General features: G+C 37.4%; 1 protein-coding gene across 5 annotated transcripts in view; it reads left to right on the top strand.

Moving 5' to 3' along the window:
• Positions 1 to 24,886, top strand: part of CDYL (chromodomain Y like) — a 104,039-nt gene that overhangs the window by 9,912 nt on the left and 69,241 nt on the right. The window contains exons 1-2 of one of the 5 annotated variants that reach the window (XM_058810278.1): positions 17,783 to 17,876; positions 19,385 to 19,427. The exons of 3 other annotated variants lie outside the window; for them this stretch is intronic. Coding sequence is in view for 1 of the 2 variants with exons in the window: in XM_058810257.1 (XP_058666240.1) it covers positions 17,856 to 17,876 (21 nt within the window). In the remaining variant the exon portion in view is untranslated. Of the gene's footprint in view, positions 1 to 17,693; positions 17,877 to 19,384; positions 19,428 to 24,886 lie in introns of those variants that run through there. One more of the 5 variants, XM_058810257.1, reaches the window with a different exon arrangement.

Here is a 24,886-nt window from a genome sequence, read left to right as displayed (position 1 = left end):
AAGGGTTATGACTTCACAAAACTTTAAAACTATACAAAGATGGGATAATCTTCATTTTTTCATCAGCAGGATACACACCACAGGTGTAGGCAACCTGTACCATACTTTTCTACTTCCTTAACAGTAAAGATTTAATAACATGGTTTTTGTCTTTTATTGGATTTTTGTTTTAAATGCTTATTGAGGAAAATCACCTTATCTTAAAACACCTTATCTTTAAAAAACAATTCTTTACAAAGATTGATTTAGGTTCTAAGTTCAGCTTTCCTGAAACTGGTGTGATGCAGAAGTATATTGAATAAGATGGTGTTTTGGGGCTTATCTATGCATGCTACAAAACATGGATTTAGTGGGGAGATAAAATGAGTGCTGGGAATGTGATATGGTTTCTGTCCCCATGAACATTAGGTTTTGAGCCACTCATAGTGACAGATTAAACTGTGCTGTTACTAATTTATAGCTATACCCATATTATTTTCCTACATTTATCCAAATAAAATCATTTTCTACGCTCTGTTCTTCCTACCTTCAGACACTAAAGCACTGATGGACACATATCAGTTAAGTTATACTTAGAGTGCGAGATGTATTTTTCAATACAAGCGAACATCTTAGTTAAACATTATGCTGGTATTGGTCTGTAAAATATGAGGTTCTCTATTGTTGTGTGTTATTTGAATATATTCAGTATTAATTGAATTATCCAATTCTAAGTTCCTTTTTAAAGTAATTACAAATCAGTTTATCCTAAAAAATTCAATCCTTCACACCTGAGCATATATATATATATGCTTATTCCTTGCATGCACACAAAATAATTTCTTTATCATTCTTACTGTCAAGCAAAAATCATGGGAATTAATGAGAGTCATGATTCTAGCCTATATATCTCTGTACATGGGTTTATTATTTCTATTAATAAAATAATGCTTTATTTGGCCCTTTATTTTTTATGTGTACTTGTTTATATTGATGAAGCTGGAACTAAAAGTATGTGACTAAAGGTGATTAATTTGGAGAAAGGGATTTTATATGTCTACATGCTAAATAGACTTAAAGTATAGTGAGACAGTAAATCATGAGAAGGGGAAGAAGAAAATAGTGCTTGACTGTAGAACCAGTGGAATTTTATCTTGTGCTTGTCACTAAATTAATACTTCCTTTCTATTAATTTGTCCCTTTTGTCCAGTATTTGAGTTCTACCTACTCAATGTCTTTTCAATACCTGCCTCTCTCATTTTCAGTCAAACCGCCAGGAAATTCTTTTTTCCATCCACCTTGCCAGAAAAGGGCACTTTCAGTGTGGAATTGTTGCCTATTGATTGTAAAATAAGGATGTTTTCTGTTTTTTCTGGAAGAAGCTGTAAATTGGTTATATAGTGGAAGAAAGGCCTATGCGTTAAAATTGCTTTATCTTTTGTAGAAAGATGGGTGGGCAGGGGTTGTTGAGTGAAAATGGAGGCTCTCATCATTAGGTCACCTGAGTACTGTCTCAAAAAGTAATTCTCTCTTTTCTCTGTCACTGTATCACTCAGACTCAGGATTTCAGAGATGATTGCTCATCTCCCTGACAAAGTTTGAATCCCTTAGCCAAAGCACAAGCAGAATAAAGCCTTTTTCTTTTTTGTTTTCTTTTCCCCCCCCAGGTAAATATTGTCAAAACATCTTAGAATAAAGTAGAGCAGGCTAATTTGGTCTGGTAAAGAGAAGCTATGCTGCAAGTACAAGCTACATACAGACTTGTCTCCTTTTATGTTGGTGTTTGGTTTGATTTTCGTGGGGCTAACTGCAGAGAGGTATTCAACTTGCATGCAGTGGTTTTTTGGTGTCCTCTGCAGTCAGTGAGGACTTTAGGCCAGAAGGCCCTTTAGACCATTTAAGTGAAATTTCTCTAAAAGGTCATAGACTTTATCCCCTTCCTCTGTAAAAAAATATACAAAAGTGAATTGGGTTAATTTAGTCAGTTAAGTTAAATATACTTAAATATGGCCTCCTAAGCAGTAAGGTTTTGTTTCCTTTTTCTACAGTCTTCTGATCCTAATACAGGATAATACCCAACTTTTCATTCATTATAGGCTTTCCCTTGAGGCTGTGAACTGTGTTAGTAGGTGAATGTTGCTAAGGGATTGTAGTGTTAAAGCATAAAGAGTTTAGCATATGGTGTAAGCTAAGGCTTGTTATCTGAGAGACAATAACTGATCAAGTTATGTTTTTAAATAATTGTTATATTTTACTTCCTTTTATATTAAATCTCTGAAGGTATTCGGGTGGCTACGTTTTATGATTGACTTCAGTTGTCTTTGCTTGGATTGCTCAGCTGTTCCTTCTGTTTGAGCCACAACAGCAGCTTGGCCATGTTTTAATAGGATTGGAATATTGATCTGGCATCATTAAAACAACCAAACAAAAAACTCTGGCTCCCAAATGTTTGTTTGGTTGAAGCAGTTCCTCCGCCTGTTTCTGTGCATGGCCGTACATGTTCTTGCCAGGATGACAAAGCAGGTGTGGAAGGTTATTGAAGCTGTTGAGCTTCTGAGTGATGCCACAAATAAACAGCCTTAGTGAGCAAGTCCTGAGACAAGGGAAAAACTGTGCATGCTGACAGTGTTTGTGTTGGTTTTTCACTTAACATTTCTTTGAACAGTGTGATATTTAACATTTGGGAGACTGTCCACTTCCAGCTGTGAGTACTAGGGCTCTTTCCTCTACAAAAACAAATTTAATCTTAAACAAATCTAAGTGCCACAAGCCTTGCTTGCCGCCAGTGTCTTCCTCCTTCCTTTGCACCCGCACCGATTTCTGTCGCTGGGTGAGGGGAGCGCTCATAAAGAAAGCTTGCCTAGCTGAAGGTTGCCCACTACTTTTACAGAAATAGTTTTCTGGCAGTTTATCGACTGGCCAAGGTTGAAATCCAAGAGGTGCCACTTCAAGGGAAGAAACAGGAATATAAGGCGTGTCATGTTTGAAGAGAGACAGAAGAAAATGGGTTAGATGTGGGGGGATGGTTGCAGCAATGACTTGGCTCTGTTAAAAAAAAAAAAAAAAGAAAAAAAGAATCTGTCAAACTGCAAGCTTTATTTTCAGCTGGAACAACTCGCTGGACAGACTTGCAGTGCGACTGCACCGCTTGTTGCCCGTGGCTTGAGCTGACTCAGAGCCGTGTCCCGGACTCCACCTCGAGGTCACGCAGCCGGTGCGGGATGGGCTGGGGAGCAGCGCTCCCGGGAAAAGGGCTGCAGCCCTGGCGCGGCACAGCGCAAGGTGCTGTGCTGCGGGTTTTAGTGGCTGCTCACTCTTCCATTTCTGGGGAAAATGGCAAACTCGTGCTTGCAAGACTTTGGGATTCCACTTACTTCTCCATGTTGCAAAACTTTTACAATTCCCTGAATTTACTTTCACCATAGCAGTTGCAAAGCTTGGTCAAACTTACTGCCTTTAGTGTGCTGTGGAAGTAATGAAAATTCTGCTGCTGTGTAAGGTTGTATTTTCCTTGTCCACCTGGATTACACTGTAACTTGCTCTGAGGCTGTTGTGCAAACCCAGTTTGAAGATGCAGGGGACAAACAAATATAGTTAAAAAGTATAATTTATTTCTAAATGTTCTGGTTATTCACTGAGCGGGCAGTGGGCAGGGAGTGGGATGAAACAGGATGTCTCCTTGTAGTTGAGCTCGCTTTAAGCTGCATTTCATTTAAAATGCTGATATTCATAAAGATTATTTTTAGCCCCTCCAATGGAATTAAAGTTCAGAGTATAATCGCTGTCAATATCTTTTGGGTAGAAAAAGCTAGGCTTTAATTACTTTTGGTTTCAGTTTCACTAGCAGGAGCAAATTATTTTCGTTTTGAGTGTGTTTACGTGAAGGTGGGAAGACTGATAAGGAAAGTAAACTGCGTTGCTCTCTAAGTCCTTCCAATATATAAATAAAAAATGGTTAGGAAGGAAAAATACCTATTAATACTAAAGACTACAAGGCCAGTGCTGTCTTATGGAAGTATTTGGAACATAGAGGTAGTAATTGAGTGAGACTTTAGAAAGTAGCTGAGTGTTTTAACTGCCCCAAATCCAATGTACTCAGTTCTTTGTGTGTGTGTGTTAGTCCCTTATTTTGCTTATATTAAGTAAAAATATTCTCTCAATTATTTAGGTATAGGTAATAATGAAGATATTTATTATTTCTGTATGGTAAATATTATTATAAAATACTAGACTATTTATTCAGCATTTTAAAGACAATTTTATTGAAAAGATTTAATATACTTATTACAAAGTCTGCATTTGTATGCAGTTTGAAAGCATAAAATAGCTTAAAATATTGGTTATCCAGGGGTGTAGCACACAAAAATTAAAATTGCCTGAATGTACATTCAGATGACTCATTGTTTTAACAGGTGCATGTAGCAATAAGTGTTGAAGCTATACTTAGCTTCTAAACCAGTACAATTTAATAGTATTGCCAGCCATTGACATTGGTCCATCATTTAATTAAAAAACCCCAAACCAACAAATTATTAAATAAATAATTTAGAAGTAGAAAATAAGATTACACTCAGGAAAAAAGTCTATTGATCATTGTCTAGAAACTCAGTCCAATATATTCAAATTTATTTGCTTGCCAACAAATTATTGAAAACAAACGGTGAACACTTTAGACTACTTACATGAAAATAACTAAGTCAAATACACTTTCAGTGTGCCAATTTTTATTGACTGCCACACTTCAGTAAGAGCAGAATCAAATTATAAAATTGACCATTATTATTGGCCCTTCCACTCTTCCTCAGTTCCAACATAGTTTTAACACCCAACCTGGCCTAGACACTGGGTTCTTTACACACAAAAAACAAAGAATAAAATTCTGGTTTTGATTTTTCACAAGATAAAAGTAAATAAATAAAGTATACACTTAGGGATAGAAAGTTGCCTCAGAAAGTTCTGTAAGATCTACATTTTCTATTTTCAGAAGCAAGGCACATTTTCTGTACATTTATGTGACAGAGTAATCTTCCTCTAAATGTCTAGATGCAAAGAAACCATGCACTGTTACTTCAGAGTGATTACATTAGCTGACGATTATTGACATTTTCTTGGAATTACTAATATGTGTTGGTCATTCGTCATATTTTTCTAAGAAAAAGCAATTGTGTTCTCTTCAGTTTTACTATTCTGACAAATGTGAAATGATATGTAAGATCACTTCCATGAAAATAATCAGCACTGGTAGTTATCATTGCTTATTTCAATGTTCTACCAATACTGGCTTTGCCAATAATATATAATCACTCTTAAGGGGAATAATGTAACAAAATAAATGTAAATACTTAATTTAAAAAGTCATACAGATTTTACTGAAAATATAAAGAAAGCAGTTTCATCTCAAAGTTATATTACTTTCAGATAAAAGTTATGGAGGTGTTTTTTAATTCCTACAATGAAAATCATTAGGGATAGATAGAAAACTGTCGTAGTGCAGTAAGGCAGAGGTGAATATTCAAATGTGTGAAGATTCAGTGAAAATGCCATGAGCACTAGTGGCTATTTGCTGTCACAACAAAAAGACCATTCATAGTAGATTATATAGACTTTAATCATAAACTTTCTATCCATGGGGTTAAGAACAGTATGAAAATTCTCTTATCTATTGAGAGCAAAATAATGCCAGTAACCACGTGTCTACTAGGTAGGAGCACTAGTATTTGAGAGAGAAATACTGAAAGAAATATTATTCTATGATTTCTTAAAAAATATGCTGTGTGTCAGGCTACTGTTGTTTTGGGGCCAAAATCTGGGTGTTTTGTTCTCAATTTATTGTGACTTACAAATAAGTATTTCTTTATTCTGATAGAAGCAAACAAACCAAAGTTTTTCTTTAGTCTACAGGAGACAGGATTTAAAACAAACAAAAAACACCAACCAACTGAAGGTATCTAAAGTATTGTGGTTTGTCTTTTATTGTGTGTTAGTTTTAATCGTTTAGAAATGTAAATTAGATAGGCTAAGCCAGGATGTAACATAAGTACCAGACTGGACAGGTTGATGCTGATTGCAAAAAAAAAGAACTGTAAAAGGCTAAAATGAGAACTGCTTAGCAGAAAATTAAAGAAAGCAGTCACTGCTTGTCCAAGTGTTCATGACAATTTGAACTGATCTGTACTTACCTCTTTACTCTGAGGCTGAAAATTTTGATTGACAAAGATACTCATGTAGGTGTAGTAATCATTTGTAAAGCACCTGCTGCAGTACTGCATGGTGTTCTGATTTCAGAAATCTATCTCCTTGCTAAGTCAACATGGTCCCTATCAAATCCATTTTAAACTGGTTGACTGGCAGATCATAAAGGAGTAATAGATTAAGGACATTCATGCTGGATTTTTTAGAAGTTTTTCACAGCCCATTGCTTTGAGGATTTGGATAATAATCTAGAGGAAAATAGAATGTAATCTCTGGTAAAATGCGTATGTGCAGAAATGGATGGATTCATAAGTGTGAGGGATGGTCTGTGCTGTGTTAATGGGGATCATTCATTAATGAGGATACATTAATGAGGATACATTAATAGAGCTGAAGACACTTGTCCTGACAGTGGGGTCATACCTGCAGATTGGAGAGTGGTGCTTTGGGAAGGAGTAATTTGGTGATACAATACAGCAGCTAAAGTGCACATTGCAGTCTCTTGGTATGGACACAAGTGGAGTTAAGTATGCTGTTACCGTGCTATGTAGCTTTTAGTGAGATGGTAGAAAATTGTATCTTATTTGAGCTTCAAATGAAAAAAGCCCCAAAACCAAGGTGAACTTACAAAGATTCAGAAAAACATGTCGAGGACAATTGTAAATATTAAAAACAAATAAGTCAAGAAACCCTGGCGTACAGCAGGAGTCTGGAGAAGCTCACTCTGTGTGGTATTTAGCAAAGGTGACTGATGGCCTGTAAGCACTTATACGGGGCAAAGATTTCAGACAAAGTAGTCCTTTAGGTATACTAGGTTTTGGATGACAAAATGCAGTAACTCAAAGCTGAACTCAGGTGTATTACTTCTAGAAATATAATAAATTTAATATTGAAGTAATCTATCAGAACAGCTTATTTTTAAGAATGTTCTTATGTCAGGGGAAAAAAAAGCTGTAATTTTTTCCAAAAAGATACCTTTAGTTCTAGCACAATATCATGATCTGATGCAGGAATTTTGGAGCGAAATTCCTTCTCTTATACAGGAAGGCAGACTAAGTAATTGTTACTTACACAGGTAATCTAAAAAATCTGATCTGAAAAGTGGTTTTGGCATCAAGGGCACACAGTGCTCTGTTTTAATGGGCACCTGTGTTTTTGTTGGGAAGGCTGAAAAATGTGAGAGAAAGAGAAGGTTAGAGATGTAATGAGAGAATATAATAAAGATGGGTTTAAATTTTATTTTACACATAGAGAGGAGCTAAGTATGAGATTTATTAAATCAAAATATGTGATCATCCAGGCAACACATACATCTTCCATATAGCATTTAGAAAGATTTTTGCATGCTAATTGTGTGAATTAGCAACCGGCTGGGAACAATACCCTGCTATTTGTTAAAGGAGAGACAATAAAGTTCTTCTAGACAGGAAAGAATCTACATTGTTAACAGATGACCTGAAAGTTCAGCTCATTGAAAAGGCAAATATTTTGACCGGGAGAATAATTCTTCCTGTGGAGCAGTATGAGTTGCTGTGCTAAAGCTGTACAGCTATTTTTAACCATGTCACAGCTATTGAGCTTAGTCTTCAATTTAGTTCATAAACAGTGTAAAAAAGACTAAGTAGGTCTTTCTTTTTGATGAATGTAGAGGTGAGTGTGTCAGAATCTGCCCTTTTTGCAGTTTTTGTTTATTTTGTGCAATTTCTGCTTTGGTTTTAGCATCTTGGTTGTAGATTTTTGTCACTTGTCGTCACTACCTGCTGCATTCTGTTTTGTTGAACACCAGAAACACTTGCACTGGAGTAATTGTGGGCAAAAGATGAAGTTGCATGTGCAGTGAAGGTTGTTATGGTCTAGGGGGGCAAAAGTGGAGGCTCTGTAAAATCCTACTTCCTTCCAAATGACACTGAGTTTTTCAAAAGTTTGTTCTTGAACACTTCTGTGGTTTAAAAAGTTTTATTCCAGTTTTGCTTTGTGGCAGTTGTACAGCAGAATTTGCATTTGATATGTAACTTTTGAGCTTGACTAGAATCTTCTGGATGCTTGACTTGAACACTTGAGCATCTAAAATCTTTATCAGAAAATCTTTAATTTGATTTCCTGAATTCTAGGTTTTTCTGTTTTAAACGCTGAATTTTTTTATTTTTTTTTTTTTTTTACTATGATAAAGGTCTCTGAATTACTTCAGAGCTTTCCAGTGGTAAAGTTGTTGCCTAAATTATGTCTGCAGGTTAAGGTTCCTCAAAAGATATGTTTGTAATGTAATCAATATCTTATTGAGAAATATTTGTAGTAATGAAATGCTACAAGACCTACATGTATCATAGACTTAAGATATTTCGTTTTTCAAAGACATTAGACTGGAGATTATACATCCAGATAAATAGATTTTAACTGCAGTAGTGGACATCACTGACAAGCTTATGTATCTATACAGGTGGTATTTAGATTCTTTATGATTTCTCTGGGACATGTTGCAGATTTTATGCTCAATCTGTGTATATACATGAGTGTGTACTGCATCTTTTGGGAAGAAAACAAGCATCGTACCTCTTTACTTTTTATTCCTTGCAATGTGGAAAACATGTAAGAAAAGGTGACCCAGACAGGAGAAACAACTATGAATTGCACAGAATGCAAAGCCCTATGAATTTTGTTTCTTTTTGCTTTTGCTGTTAGTGAGTTTACTCACTTTATCTATCAAAATGGTGAAATTGGGTCCGGCCTAATCTTTTCCTTTGCCTTTCCACCACTTCCCCACTACAATGCTAATGTTTGTGGGACAACAGAAAGCGGGAGCAATGTACTACATTTTGTGATAACTTGATGATTTGGTGTCAAGCCGAGAACAGGCTATACTACCTTTGAATATTATTCGTAGAAATGAACTAGAAAGTATAACCACACACACAAACATTCCTTATGTTAGGGCACATTTTAATAGCTCACCGCAACTTTTAAAAGAACTACTTTGAAAAAGACCATTTGACCAAAAAAAAGTGATACACTGTAAGTGAAATTATACTGAGTCTGCTCTGTGATACAGTTTATTGGCAATGCATAAGTGTTACCTCAAAAAAACCAACAGAAAAAGAAACTTCAAATTCAGCTTCCACCAAATTATGAGATGCTTGCTCTTGCTTGCCTGATGAAGACAATATAAACAAACCAAATTTAGGTTAGCCCCTTGTTCTTATATACTAGATAAATCTAATAAAACTCAAGAACTATGCCTAAGCATCTTTTTTTTTTTTTTATGGATTTTTGTACCTCATTGTAAAAATACTACTATTTACGTCACAAATTGAAACTCTCTCGATTCAGGAAATGCCAGATTAACAGTTGCCTTAATTCTCTTTATATCTAATTTGAGCTCAGACTGGATCATAGGTTTTGTGGTCAGGGAAGAAAACCATTTGCAGTCATAATTGACAGAACTAGAAGGTGCACAGCTAATCTACCCTTTCAGATGAGTTCAGTGGGAAGGATTCTTCCCCTTTAGTGCTCCCAGAGGAGAAGCATAAGCCATGAGTAAAAACCTGCCATGCTTAAATTCTCCTGTTTGTCCTTATTCTCAAGGACCAGGGATTCCCACATATCTCTGAGGTAATATATATTGACATCCTGCCCTTTCCTCATCTCCTCAGTTGGGTATTCCCTTTAGCAGCATGTGTAGTCAGGACTCCATATAGAGACATCTTATGCAGTTTTTCCACCTGAAAGGTCTCCCTCATAACCCTCAATTGTTTTTTCTTTTTTTCCCTCCTGGTTTGCTTAATAGGTAGTTTGAGGCCATGTTTTCTTCCACAAAGAGATTTATTTTAAATTTTGGCAGTCCCATCAGTATTACTTTAAAGAGCTGTGAAAAAGCCTCCTTGGACTGTTAAGCTGATGACAACTTCGGAGGTGATATGACTTCTGAACTTGTAAAGAAACTTAATATTTGCCATTTTTTCACTACCAACTCGCTTAAAATGAAATATCTTTAAAAACTCTCTTGGCACGAGAGTTACATTAAAGGTACAATAACTTTGTGATAGAAATAGCAACTTTTTGTATTGGTTGCAAGCATCTAGAGTGAACTTGTTAATTAAAAATTAGAGTTGTATCTACTTAAAACAAAAATGCAAAGCCTAAGTTCTCAATTTTGAAGTTAAGGAAACTTCCTAGAAATTTTACTTAAGACTGCCTGTTGTCTTATCACAAAAGAGCAGAGTTGAAGTTTGCTTCTCTTATAGGATTTGCTCTTTACTCTTTGTTTTTCAGTAATTTTCTTAAATTGGAAGGGTCTGATGATTTTGTTGATTTTTTTTTTCCTTTGCATAGTGAGAAAAATTATGGAGTAGAGGGACTTCTAAATAGCATTGCTATGTTTTAAACAATCAACGTTGTGATCCAGGTGTATTGGTAAGGAGTTGGGAGTTTTTTCCATATTATCATGCCTATAATTCATAGTAATGATTTTATTTTACTTTGTCTACAGGGATTCCAGTTAGTGTGCTCAACTTCATGGGATCAATTTTGTGGGCTCTTACGTGCTTCCTAGAAGCCATTGCTCCTTGCCTTTCACCACTTGAACTTAAGAGTACCTGTTTTTAAGACAGTAATATATTTACTGTCCATATAGCTTTTCTTGATGTGTCTTAGCAGGCTTACAAAACAGCAGCAACCTGCCTACAATATATATATTTACATCCTTCTTCAGCAGTAGCTTTGTTGATGGAAGAGTCGACAAAGTCCACTCCAGAGCATTCATCACTGCCCTCTACCTGGGGTTAGTGCCCTCTCTGGTCTGCTGGCTGAGCTGCTCATGGGAGCTCTCCTTAATCCAATTCAGTCAAATTGAGCCATGTTAGGAAAGATTTGTTATTTAAATTACTTAAGCTGATCTAGCTTATTTTGACTGACATGTTTAGGGAGTTCTTATATATGCAGCTCAGCCAGAAGATTTGAGAAGTGGTAACCATCAGGAGGATGTGATGATAAGGTGGGGCAGTGGGTGGCAAAGAGCAGGTCTTTCCCAGCTATGCTCAGACTGGTTGATGTGTACTCATCTACAGCCTGAAATTTGGGAACCTGGCTTTTCTTCATGGAGCACTCTGAAGTTTTCTGAGCCATTAAAAAGGAGAAGTCTGCCTGTGCTGGTTCCTGTCTGAGTGCTCCCATTAGCCACAATTTCACCCAGAACCACCTAGAGCATATTGGCCAAGCGGCTTTGATTGTCCACTTTTGAATGGCTCCTGCCAGCATTATTTCATAGTTGAACTAAAGTGCAGGTCTCCCTCTGGTGCCTACTTTGTAAAAGCACAAGATTTTATAATTGGGCTGAGCAATTGAAAACCAACTGTATGAAAAGAGAAAGGTCTCTTTGTTGTCCTGGTAATAGCAGTTCTGAGAGCACTGACAGTAACGTTAGACAGTAGACTGGTTTTTTTCTTGTGGTACATAGTGCTAATCTGCACATACATTCAGAACTCTGTAGTCACTGTCAGCTGCAGCAGTGTTCATCCTCTGCACCTCTTCTAACAGCAAAATCTTCCTTTTGGGAGGTTTGTTTGTTACTATGTGGATATGTGGGTAATGGATACCTGGATGGAGGTGCATATATGGAAATGAAACCAGAAAATTTTCATAACTTTCTTACCAGTTCCTTTTAGCTGTTCATTTTTGGAAATTAGTTGACCATACAAACATTGATCCTTCTGATACAACCAGAATTTTCTGCTTTGATGGATTTTAATCTAATTTAAAACACTTAACCCACTTTTGAAAAGGCTCAGACATGGGTACATTGAGAGGAGCACACCACCACACACCCCCAACAAAATAATAAAAAGTGACATCATCACTGTGGGTGGAATTTTTCATTTACATCACCTTCCACTTCAGGGCCTGTGCCCCTTTCAGAGAACCACATTTTACATTATCAGTCCTACCATTCAGGGCTATCTGTGTGTAAATTTTCCCATTCATATTCCCAAGAACACCCAGCACAAGTATTTCTCAGAAAGGTCCTGGTTGTGCCATACATCAAAAGAACTCTATGCCGTTTGGACTTGGTACCTTCGGTTGTACCTTGCTGACACAGAGGATACTTTGACAAGGCCTGCTATCAGCAGGGGTATCTCAAACAAATACAAGTGATGTGTAGGACTCAGTCCAGCAAGTTGCTATTTCCTGATACAAGCCTGCTCTAAAAATGCCTCAGACAATTTTTTCGGAATACAGTTCTGGAGGAATTCTGGTTAATGTTTCAGACACATGATTTTTTGATCCTTTGTTGTAAACCAACATGTGCCTAAACCCTTCCCTGGTATGAGAAACAAAGCAACATAAAAGAACAAGTTTGGACTGCCCAGCATGAGCAGGGTCAGGTTGATGTTTAGAAATGATAAGCTGAAGGCAGCCTCCCATCAGGTCCCCTGTCTGATACAGTCTTACAGCACAGCCTAATCCTGCATTTGAAGCTTGCCTGGGTGTATCTCTGGGGACATTGTCCAGCACAACGGCCTGCTTGGCTGAGGCTTAGGATGCTTAGTTCTAAAGCAGAGGGACAAGGAACCCTGTGGGACAGGATTTATTGTGAGGAGTCCAGTCTTCTTGGGATATTGATTGCTGTCTATGTGGGGGACAAACTGGCAGTCCTGGAAAGAAGCCAGGTGATCTTTTTACTTGCTCTTTGGAAATCTGCAGAGGATGATGATGATCAGATTCTTTGAGGGTTTGTATGAGGACTGGGGTGATGTCAGTCTTAAGTCTCCCTGTAATTCTCTACTCTTGATGTAAAACCAGTGTTTCTCCTGCCTGTTAGGCCATAGTTTTGTATGTATTAAGTCAATACTCCAGTGGGGATGGAGGGAGGAGATGACATTTGTTTTTTTGGGATTTTATTCCAGGGCTGCTTCCACTGTGGTGGCTAATGTGTTTTTATGGCTAGATGTGAATCAGGTCCAGAAATTCAGCTAAAATATAAATATTATCCTTCTCTGCTGAATTACAGCAGAATTAGTTCTATGAATGAGTACAGTATGCATCTGTTCAATCACTATACCAGTGTCCTTTTTTCCTTTTTTTTTTTTAAGTAAAAAAAAAAGTCCCTAAAAGGAGCAAAGCAAGGAAGAGCAGGTAGCAGGTCACCCAGAGGAACGCTTTTCTGCAAGTTGCATTCAAGGGCTTCTGTTCATTCCCAGTAGAATGGATTCTCAGCTTGAGCATCTGGCTGTAAATGGTCCTTGTCTTGTCCTCTTGTCACGTATTTTTCAAAGTTTTTTCATAGAAAAGAAAACAAAGTGTTGAAGAAAGTCTTTCACACTTTCCTCATCTGCTTTCAAAAGGAATAAATTGGCCTCAAAATGCTTTGTAATTGTGTTGTTCTCCAAGGCAGGTCAGTGACCTCCTCCAAGAGCAAGTCAGAGTACTAGATTACATCCCCACTGCTAGCACTTAGTACCTCCTTAAATTCTGCCCTTGAGTTTAAACATCCTCTGAAAGAAATACTGTGTCCCAGTGGCAGCAAATGTACATGGAGAGGTGGCAAAAACTGCCTGGAAGGCTCTCAGTTTTCCAGTGTTATAAATAATTGTTTTGTCCTGCTAGCTCAGACAGTTTATAGGGCTTTTGAACCTTACTCTTCTATTTCCTTCCCAAGAAAACTTCATTTCTTCAAGTAATTGCTTTAAGAATTAGTTTGTTTATAAGCTTCCAGAGTAGAAGCTTGATTCTCTGATTCTTGGAATCAGAGAAACCTTCTGTAGAATACCGTGTTCTCAAAATGCACTCAGTGCTGTGAAGGAATATTGCTCAAAAAACCCTTCCTAATAAAGAAGGCACAGAAGATTGATGGAAGGTACCTAAATCTCTGTCATTGCCAGATTATGGGAAAGTTTGATGAAATGTAATTGTCCATCTACCTGTTTATACCTACACTAGATCCTTAAACTTGGAATCACAGTAAGAATTGCACTGCAAGACAAATAATGAAAACCATTCTTTTATGTTGAGAATTCCAATTCAGACCTTAAATGGCTGCTAGGGGGGAAGGAGGTGTTCCAAATATATTGCACAACTGTAAAGATACCTCAAAATATCCAAAAGCTTTTCTTGACAAAAAACAACACCTTTCTGGAAGGCAATACTTAAAGAAGATTATTGTTTCAATGCTGTCCAGTTTCACTGTGCAGAAATAAATCTTGTTTAGCCTGAGAGAAAAACTAAGTAGTGGTGTACTTCTGTTTCTCAAAATCGCCCTTTTCCAATTTTTTTTTCAGAATTGCTTAAATTACATTTACACACATCTTGAGCAGATGAGTTTTGTGTAGACTTCAGTGAAATTTGAGTGTGACTTGTAGTCTGAGCCCATTTGCTAGACCACAGTCTTCACTGGAGCTTAAGTACATATTTGATCCTTTGTGAATACTGAGTGTAGCCAGGAACTTGTGTCTCAAAGCACTGTGCTGTGGAGCATCAGCCAGGCAACTGCTGTGCTCACAGGGCTGTAGCCCACTTCTTCAACCACAGTGCTTTTCCAGCTTTTCCATTTGGCCATTTTGCTCCCACCTTCTACTCTAGGTCACTGTTATTGCATGCAGTGCTAAAAAGTCACCTACTTGTCTCTTTGGTGACACTACTGCTGTACAATACTGTCTATGTGCAACCTTCATACCCTTTGTGCTATCCTAATCCTCACCTTCTTTTTTCTTGGCTTCTTTCACACTGTTCCCTCTTCTCTTCTGCTTGAATCCTTATTCTCAAACAATATTTCCTTACGCCATTATTAAAAAAAAAATACCACCTATTCTTCCACCTTAAGAACTGAACACAGCATGAGATTTGGAGTTGTCTTTTATGCTCTTTTTCTGAGTGTACAATATTTGTACACTCTGTTGACCCTCTTGTACTCTTTACTCTTTTCTTTCTCTTACTGTATTTTCAGTCTTTTTGGATCAGCGATGTAACTGAGTGCTTACCAGCAGGATTTCAAGTTGTTTGTCAGGTGCCAAGCTGAGCATTTTTTTTAGATTCCCTCTGGTGTCACAGTACGATCTGGTTCTTCTGAGTTTGATGCATTAGTGTTGTTGGTAGTCAGCAAAATCTCAAACTGCATTGGTGTGATTGAACCACAATGCTAAGTACAAAGCTAGGTATTTAAAATTGAAACAATTCAGAATAAAGTAAATGCTGGTGTCTTGCTAAGTAGTAGGATGTCCATTTATGTTTTCTGAAAGAATACAGAGCCAATCCTTCAACTTTTACTTATGTGGAAAATGCATACTCAAGCAAACCAACCATTGTTTAGACTGGGTATTTATTTTTTTCCCAAACAATTTTAAGATAGATTCAAAAAATTGTTTGGTTTCTTACATGTGAAACTTGTACATAATGTTTAGGCCAGAAGAAGTTAAAAAGGTGTGCATGTATTTGATACACTTCATAATAATATGTAAAAGAAGCTTCTGTTGATTCATAGATCTGAAAATGGTTATCTGAACCAGGAGCCCCAAGCATTACTCTGCTTGGGGCTCTTGATGTTCCTTGACATACTTCCCTGTTGGCTTCCTAGGTTTAAATAGCTGTCCCCAGCTGTTGTGCATTAGCAGATCCTCACTGCTAGTCAAAAAAAAATGGCCAAAACTGTTCTTTAAATTTAGAATTTGTTCTGAGTTTAATTTAGGCAATGTTTACTACTAAAACTTCTCTTTCTCTGGAGAGAGGCTCAGGCAGTGAAGTAATAACATTTAACAGATATAGTAACTCTTATGTAGCTGTAAGAAAACTGAATCTGAGGAATTAAAAAGAATTATTCTTGACAGAACATTAAGGTAAGGATATTATGCTAAATAAGCAAAATTATGCAGATTAATATAAAAATCTGAATAAGTAATTATATGATTAGGTGTATTTTAAATAAGTATTGAACTTCATTGAAAAACTTACTTAAAATATGACACATCCAATAAAGGCTGAACTCTCTATAACTTCCAAGGTACAGGAAACAGCAGAAAAATATACTGTGTGTTTTTCTACCATAAAACCTACATCACTGAATGAGTTGTGGGCAGGTAAATTTAGGTACCTAATCCATTCTTAGCAGTAGTGGCAAACCTTTTCTAGATGCACACCTTCCTTCCAGATTATTCAGCTGTCAATAGAATAACTTACTTAAAGCTTGGAAAGCATTTTTCATTGCAGAAATCATTGTCTTAAATATTCCTATCTAAATAAAAGAATAGGTATGGGTTCAGATATTTTACTTCCAAAATCTTGAAGCATAGATGCAAATCCAAGTTTAGCTCCCTGCTACTGATTATCTTCTTAAAATGATTTATAATTAAGTATATATAATGCTTATTAAATTTAAAAAATCAAGTATTTAAGTGCATAACCTATTTTTTAGTTAAATAACCAATTTATTTAGTTAAATTATTAGTTAAATAATACTAAAATAAACAATCAGAAATGTAAGCTTCATTGTAGCAAGATTTTAGTTTACATCCTTTTAAAATATATATAAATAAAACCCTGAGTTTCCTTAATTCTTTAAGGTCTACGAATGATGCATTTCCTGACTGAGTAAATAAGCAGTTAAATCTTTTCACACCTTTAACGTCACACTGTGTTGTCCTGTTCAGAAAAACCTACCAACTATGCTTAAAAGATGGAATTTATCATTTTGATTATGCAACGCCAACCATCAAAAGTGGGCCTTTCATTAAAATGTAGGATGTAGCTGCTGTTAAAATGTAAGATTCAAACCAGCAGAAAACCTTGATTGAAACCAGGATTACATCTGTGGTGGTCTTAGGTTGTTTGTGTTGGTTTGGGATTTTTTTAATTCCAGTCAATCTGTTCCGCCCCTCCCATGCCTCTGAATTTATTCGTTCTTATTAAAGCACCTACCTGGTGCAGCAGGGAAGGATGTACCTGTAAAGAAGAACAGAACAAACTGAATCATAAAGGATTTGTTCCCAAAATGTAATGAAAGAGAAACAAAACTGGATCTCGAATCTTTGGGAGCTGCAGATATGGCTGAAGAGGAGTAAAAAGATTATTGAACTGAACCAGAGAAGCAGCTCTCGCTAAATTGATTTGATTCATTCCCATTGTGTGTGTGTGTCCTGGGGAGTTGAAAGGAATAGGAATGAAGGTGGGAACAAAATTGAGTTAAAGTAAATTTGATTAGTGGCTAGATGAAGAAAAGGATAGAGTGGGAAAAGTAAATTTAAAAAGCAGGTTGAGCAAGAGCCAGCTAAACTTTGTTCTAGCCCATTTGCAGTACCTGAATTCTACTTTATTTTCTCCTTTAAAGTTGGCTTTCTATTTGGTGTGGTTTAGTTTATTTCTAATTCTCTGTCTGCAGTTGTTAGGTTATGGGGTGTTTTTTTTCTGATAACCACACTAAAAAAACCCCACCAAACACAATTCGAACTTAATTGAGAAAGCAAATGTGGCGTTAACTGCTCATCAAAGTGTAGGATGACTCAGGAGTCAGGAGACTCTTGGATTGAAAATGTCCTCAATTACAGGGGCTGGACCCGGGTGCCCAGACAATAGAGGATGGAGCTCAGTGGCTTCCAGGTGCATTTCAGCTGCACCTTTGAGTCTGAGCTGAATGGGGACTTTTGGAGGTCTCCCTTTGACCCATCCCAAGCTCCAGTTTCCTGCCTTGTTTGAGCTGCTTTGAAGTCATGAGATACTTCGGAGAGCTGGTGAGTTTTATAGCATTTTTAAGAAGTATGGGGGGGTAAAAAATTCCTATGTCCTCCCTCTGAGATCAGATGAACTCCAGTGCTACTCCTAAGGGAAGGGTCTGGGACACCTTCGGGGTGGGACCAATAGGAACATGTAATAGTTTACTTTACTTGTCAGGAAACTTCCCTAATAGGAGAACCTGAGAAATAGTGATGTGGTGAAATGACCTTCTTTAAGCTTTGACTTGATTTGCTGAATCGGTGCGAACATTGCAACACTTAAAAAATGTATTTAATATTCTATGGGCTCAGTTAGTAGGGGGCAGTTGATTGTGGGGAGGAAGAGAGGAAAAGAAGATAGGGAAGATAAAATCAGGCTGTAAGACTTGTTGAGAAAGTGAGACAAAATGTTCCAAAGGTATTTGCACAAGAGAATTGTAATTGATCGCTCAGTGGTGCCGTTTCTCAAGATCATAAGCGCTGTGAAATGACATCAAGGAGAAGGGAGAAATTGCAATTCCAGAGAAGAGCTGCCTTCAGTGGGAGCTGTATCTGATGCCTGCAAAGGCCATCAAACCCAGCAACGAGGTCTCTGAGCTGCACCCAGCTATCCTTTTTAAAGACCTTTTTCTCTGTTTTGGTTCTCTCTTCTAGTTACTGGCAGAGTTCTTCATTTCAAAGTAAACAAAAAAACTTTGTGATGCATCTTAGCTGGCAGAAAAAATAATTAAAGGAAAATAATCCAGTTATTTCTCATAATAACTAGCTTTCCACTGATTAAAGTAATTAAAGTGATTTTTCAGGAGCTGCAATATCCTTATAATTGATATGAGTGTTGGGAAAAAGTATCAGTGAAATGATGACGGCCTGTTTTGGTTATTGTTTATAATTTACTTGCAGCACAACAGTTTGCCTGTAAGCATCTTTAGACCTTCTTTCTGTTCCATCAGCCCTAAATGAAACAGCTAAGATTAATGTTTTGTTGGCATAAGTTAGCACAGATGCCACTTTTCCTGCACCTGGCTGCTCCTTCCTGCTCCTCTGCATGGCACAGATTTTGATCAATAGTGATGCAACATGATACTGGAAACAAAGTGTAAATTATTTTTTTTTTTGTCTGTTGTGACATTTTAAACCTGAATCTGTTTCTCCAGCTGGATTGTTGTGTAGATAAAAAACCTTATGCTATTTTTGGGGATGCTCTAAAGAGCACCAGCAGCCATTCCAAAAGGAAAATTTTATTAGATACCATTGCTCAGTTATCGTGATACTTTTAACACATTCTTATGAAAGTGTATGTGGTGGGGGGTTGTGTTTTACTTTAGAAGGCAAGGCTTTTGCCTTGTCACAGGTCTCTGGCATTGGTATCCCAGGTATGTGATTTCCTGAATATCACCTTGTGTTGGGGTATCATTGAATTCCTTTGAGGGTGTGAAGTGCTGAGACTGGGTGGAACACCTCTCTTTTGGGGTCGGGTAATCCGGGTTTGTGTGGTGGCTATCTGCTCCTAAAAGTATTGTTTTCAGGTCCTCTGCCTGACGGGAAGCTAATTAACCTTCAAACATCAAGGTCCTCATGAAACATTTCTGTGAAGAGCTAGCTAATACTTCGAATTTTCAACATGGAATTTCTGACAAACTCGATTTGGTTTTTTTGAAGGGTTTGGGAGGAGCCTTAGGGGTCGGCTGGGGGCATTTTTCTGGGTGGAAGTCAGTTGAAATTAACTTCTTAATAGTAGAAATTCTCATGTTTTTTGGAAATGTTGACATTGAGCTGAGTTTTGATCCTTCAACCTGCATTTTGCCTCTGTGGCATATCATCTTCAAGGTGCTGTTGTTTAGGAGCCTTAGTGTGTTATTTACCCAAAAGAATTAGGAGCTTTGGCCAAGTTATTTTTCCCTGAACAGGCAGTTTTGTCTCTTTTGTGCTTCCTGGATGGGCAGGTGGGAATTATTGCCTTCATAATGTGAGGAAATGCATAATTTTCTGAGGAAGGACTTATGATTCTATGAAAGGTGGGGGCTTTAGGAGCTCCAAAGAGAGGCCATCATGCCAACTTTTCTAGGAAAAGGAAGTTAAATTGGTTTTGAATTACATTAAAGCAGAGTGCATTAAGTTGCTGTAAATGTCATGTTGAGATGTTACAACTTGTATCAGACAAAGAATTAAAAAATGTCTTATGATGTTATTGATCAGAGAAAATTTTCTCTGATCAATAAGAATATTTCATAGAATTGAAATTTCTCTTGATAAAATTGATTTAATGAAAACAGCCTCACTGATAAGAAAACATTTCATTAGAAAAATTCCTGAAACAGTTAAATTTAATAACAAGTTGTCTTTATGTTCCCTACACTTTCCAAACTGCCTCTGTAACTCAGACTCTGAAATGGCACTGGTCTGCATGAAACTGAAAATAAGGACTACTACTCCAGTTCAAGCACTTGATTAATCTGCTGGTGGCCTTAGCTTTTCCATAAAGCTTCTTTACCCTACTGTCAGTGAAGTGTTAATCCTTATCTTTATACTTCTTAAAAATGCCAAGTAGCTTTTGATATAAGAAATGCTCTGCTGGACTAGCCCAAAAGTTCACCTAGGTAGCAATGAATGGATAAAGAATAATAAGAGAGCACAGAGTGAGTCTTCCTTTGGCATACCCTTCTTGTCACTGGAGAGCAGTAATTTAAGAGCTTCCTGAGTTATGGTCTGCTCTTAGTGTTTACTAATCTGTAATGGATCTGTAGATCCTGAATTTCTCTCGTTGCTCCCCTATGCAATGAGACAATCAATTCTGCAACTTGGCTGTGTTTTAATTGGTTGGGGTTTTTTTCCCACTTAAGTATTCCCTGCTTTTTTGTTGCTGTTATTATTATAGGAAGTATAGGAAACATTTCCTATTCATTTTCCTGTTCATCATATCATACACCTCTTAACTGAAGAGTCAGTCTGTTTTGGTTTTCCTTTTTTGGAAACTGATAGTTCTTGCTAGTGGAGATCATCTGTTCTCAAAAAAAAAAAAAAAAAGATGGAAAGACAATTGTACATGTGATGTGGATGGTATTTGAGTTTACACCATGCAGTTCCTGAGAAATTGAGGCAAACTTCAAAAATTTATTTAATTGTGCTTTAGGATTTTCCAAGTTGGAAAAGGTCTGATCCCGAGAGTTCAGCATTTTTGTATTTGTGATGAGTGGTTTAAACAAGATGAACCCCATGGCAAACAGGAGGAGAAGATGGGGAGAACTGAAATAAGTTTGGACAAAACATAAAAGAAACATAAAAGAAAAGCACCCTCAGAAGGCCACTGGTCCTCATAAAGATCTGTTTAGAGGCTTTGAGATGTCAGTCTTGTTTTGGCAGAGGATTCAGTTTTACACATAGGGTAGTGTAGCTCATCTTGCCATTCCTTGCAAGTGTCAGAAGTTTCAAAAAGAAGCCCCTCAGAGTACCCTCTATTGTAGGAAGTTAGAGTGTAAAGTTGTCATGTCAGTCCAGTCCCACCAGTATAAAACAGGCATTTCCATTCCCTAGACATGTAAATTTTAAATACTGCCAGCAGAACCTTAATTTCAGTTGTTAGTTTAGCAAAGTCTTGAAGATTTTCACTTTAATTCTGAATGTCACTACTTTCATTCTTCAGAACTAGCTCCAAAGTCTTTGATAGAGAGAATCGCAGCACTTTAATGTGGAAAGCTGTGAAGGTGTAAGAGAATCAGCCTGAGGTATGCAGCAGTGGTTTTGGGTGTAAGGAGGCAGATTGAAACAGTAACTTTATGGCTGGCAGTGGAAGAAAGCTCAGACTGCTTCTAATACACACATTACTCAGCAAAAGGGCTGTTGCTCTCAAAATGTTAAACTGAAAAAAAAAAGAAAAGGCAGAATAAATGTGCTTTAGCAGTCGTTGGTCTGTGACAGTGTATCTCTTTCATATCCTGTGTACGGGACTAGTGTAAAGGGAAAAAAGCAGCCTGTTTTAAGTTCAGGTGCTGGTAGCAGGATTCTCTAAGGCACATACCAATGCATACAGAATCCTTTATAGAAATAAACCATTTCCCCCAGATTTCTTTTTCAAAATGACACTGAGTGTTTGTGTATTGTGGAAAGTGAAATGAAATTTCACATCCATCAGTAGCTTGAGATTTAAAGAGTTGTCTGTTTCACTTCCCTTTTTCCCGCCTTCTGTGAGATGTCACAAACTTATGGAATTGTCAGAAGAATGATTTATTTCAGAAATTGGCATCTGACTATCTCGATTTAAAAATTTTTGAAAAGCTTGGCTCAAATGCTTTTCTAGTTCGGAAGCAGTCATGCATTGTTTTTCTTTGTGAAACACAACACAACTCTGAATGAAGATTCCACTTGGCCCTTGAATAATTATTTCTAAATGTGAGATGGCAAGTTAAAATCACATTGTGTCTGTAGACCAAAAATAAAACCCTTTACTTAACCCTTCTTGTGCTTATGGCAAAAACTAAAACTAAGATCCTTGCAATTTTTTGTTTATTTGTTTTCTGGATGGGAATGGTTTCATTTTTACTTATTCTCTGCTTTAGTTGTTAGAAAGCAAGGCTTATTTAAACATGCAGTAGTCAATATAAGGAATACAGAAGAAATAAATAGAAGGAGAAATAAAGTCCTAATCCTTTGTTTTGACACCACATTGTACTTGATTTCTGTGAAAAGATTCATGTCATAAAACAAATAATTAAAGACTTTGGGTAGAAAAGTTTTTGAAGGTGAGTGACTTTTCAGAACTCTTGATATCCTCGTGTAATTGAAGACATTTTAAAAACAAGATATAAAAGACAAACATGCAGGCAACAAATTGAGAGGTTTTAATTCATACATTCCCAGTACTTTAAAAATGTAATTAATTAGTCTTTAAGAATTCTTGACTATGCATTTAATTATATATGATACTTGTATACAATTTTTAATTATTTTCATGCATATAAACTCAGTATTCAGTCTTTAAAGTGATCTCCAAAAATAATGCATCCCTTCCAATAATTCCCTCACCTCTGAGATTTTTTTAAGGTTAAGGTGCCTGGGGTAAATTTCCTTTCTGTTCATGACAAACCCATATAAACCATGCTGCTATGGAACTGCATCAGTTTTCACCATAATTCCACATTATATTATTCCAAAAAAACTTATCACTTCTGTATCTCCACTTCCTTTTTTCTTTGCTCTCACTTGCATCACATAAGGGGATGATTACACAATAAACCAGCTGAAAGCCAAAACAATTTGGATGTATTTAACTTTAGGGAGATTCATTCACCAGTTTAATTTGTAACATTGCTACTTTTTGGAAAAGGAAGGAATCAGCTATGTTCCTCACAGTAATGGAGCCAAGTTGTTCCAGATTCAACAGAATATGAAACAAAGATGTTTGTTTTCATGGATTATAGTTATGAAAATTAGGAAGGAGGGGTTTTTAAAGACCTTGTCTGTTCAGAGGAAAAAGCCCTAAATAAATATTACATTCCTCCAGAAATCATGTTGATGCATTACTACTATGCCTTAAAAGAAAGAAAAAATGAAGAGAAAAACACTTTTTTAAAAGAAAAAAGTTAAAAGAGCTATTAAAGGGTATTTAACTTTACCTAATACTTAACTGTTTTATTTGAGCTAAAAAAATCTATTTCCCCTTGATGGCATGACTAATGTCACTCAATATTATAAAAAGCATAGGTTTAAAATGAAAATCTAAATTAGTCAGTGATATATGAAGAATCATAGAATTGTTTTCTTTTGGAGAAACTTTAAAAATCATGTAGTTCTTACCCTGTAGCTGTGGGGGTTCCTTCCTTCCTTTCTCTAGACCAGGCTGCTCAAAGCCCTATCCAGCCTGGTCATGAACCAGGGACTGGGGATCTGAAACTTCTCTGGGCAACGTGTTTCATTGCCTCACCACCCTCACAGTAAAGAATTTCTTCTGTATCTCCAACCCAAATTTCTCTTCATTCAGTTTGTACTCCTTGCTCCTTGTCCTATCCCTCTCCAGTCTCTCTAGGGCCCTCTCAGACAGTGGAAGGCTGTTACAAGATCTCCATGCAATCTTCTCTTCTACAGGCTGAGTTCTCCTCAATCAAGATTTTAAAGGATCTAGAGGGAAAGCCATATGAAGAGTGGCTGAGGCCACTTGGTCTGTTCATCCTGGAGAAGAGGAAACTGAGGGGTGATCTCACAGCAGTCTACAGCTTGCTTACAAGGGGAAGAGAAGGACCAGACACTGATCTCTTCCCTGTGGTGCCTAGTGACAGGAATGGCCTGGGGGTCTGTCAGGGGAGGTTTAGGTTGGATATTACAAAAATTTTCTTCACCCAGAGGGTGGTTGGGCACTGGAGCAGCATCCCCAGGGAAGTGGTCACAGCCCCAAGCCTGGCAGAGTTCAAGAAATGTACTGACAGTGCTCTCAGGTACATGGTGTGAGCCTTGGGGTTGGTGCTGTGCACAGCCAGGAACTGGAGTTGATGACCCTTCTGGCTGAGGATATATTCTGTGATAACCTCCTCAGCCTGTTCTCTGAGCTTCTCCAGTCCTCTTATCAATTTTGTGACCTTCCTCTGAACTTGTTCCAACAGTTTCATCTCCTTATGTTGAGAGCCCCAGCACTGTACTCAGTGTTCCAGGTGGTGTCTCATGAGAAAAGCACAGAGTGGAAGAATCACCTCTATCAGCCTTTTAGCCAGTTTCCTTTGGATGCAGCCCAGGACAACACTTTCTTTCTGGGCTGTGACACCAGTCAGCTCATGTTGAGTTTTTTGTCAGCCACCCCCCACCACGTTCTTCTCCTCGGGGCTGCTCCCAATCACTTCTCTGCCCAAACTGTGGGTGTTCCTGGGATTGCCTGACCATGTGCAGGACCATGCACTTGATTTTGTTAAACCTCAGGAAGTTTGCACAAGCCCACCTCTCCAGCCTGTCTGGGTCCCTCTGCATGCCATCCCTTTCTCTCCTGCATACCAGCTGCCCCACACAGCTCGGTGACATCAGTGAACTTGTTGAGGGTGCCCTTGGTC

The sequence above is a fragment of the Ammospiza caudacuta genome, chromosome 1 (assembly GCF_027887145.1).
Source record: "Ammospiza caudacuta isolate bAmmCau1 chromosome 1, bAmmCau1.pri, whole genome shotgun sequence".
NCBI lineage: Eukaryota > Metazoa > Chordata > Aves > Passeriformes > Passerellidae > Ammospiza > Ammospiza caudacuta.
Note: the sequence above shows the minus strand (reverse complement) of the source record. Positions and strands in the feature narration are given on the sequence as shown.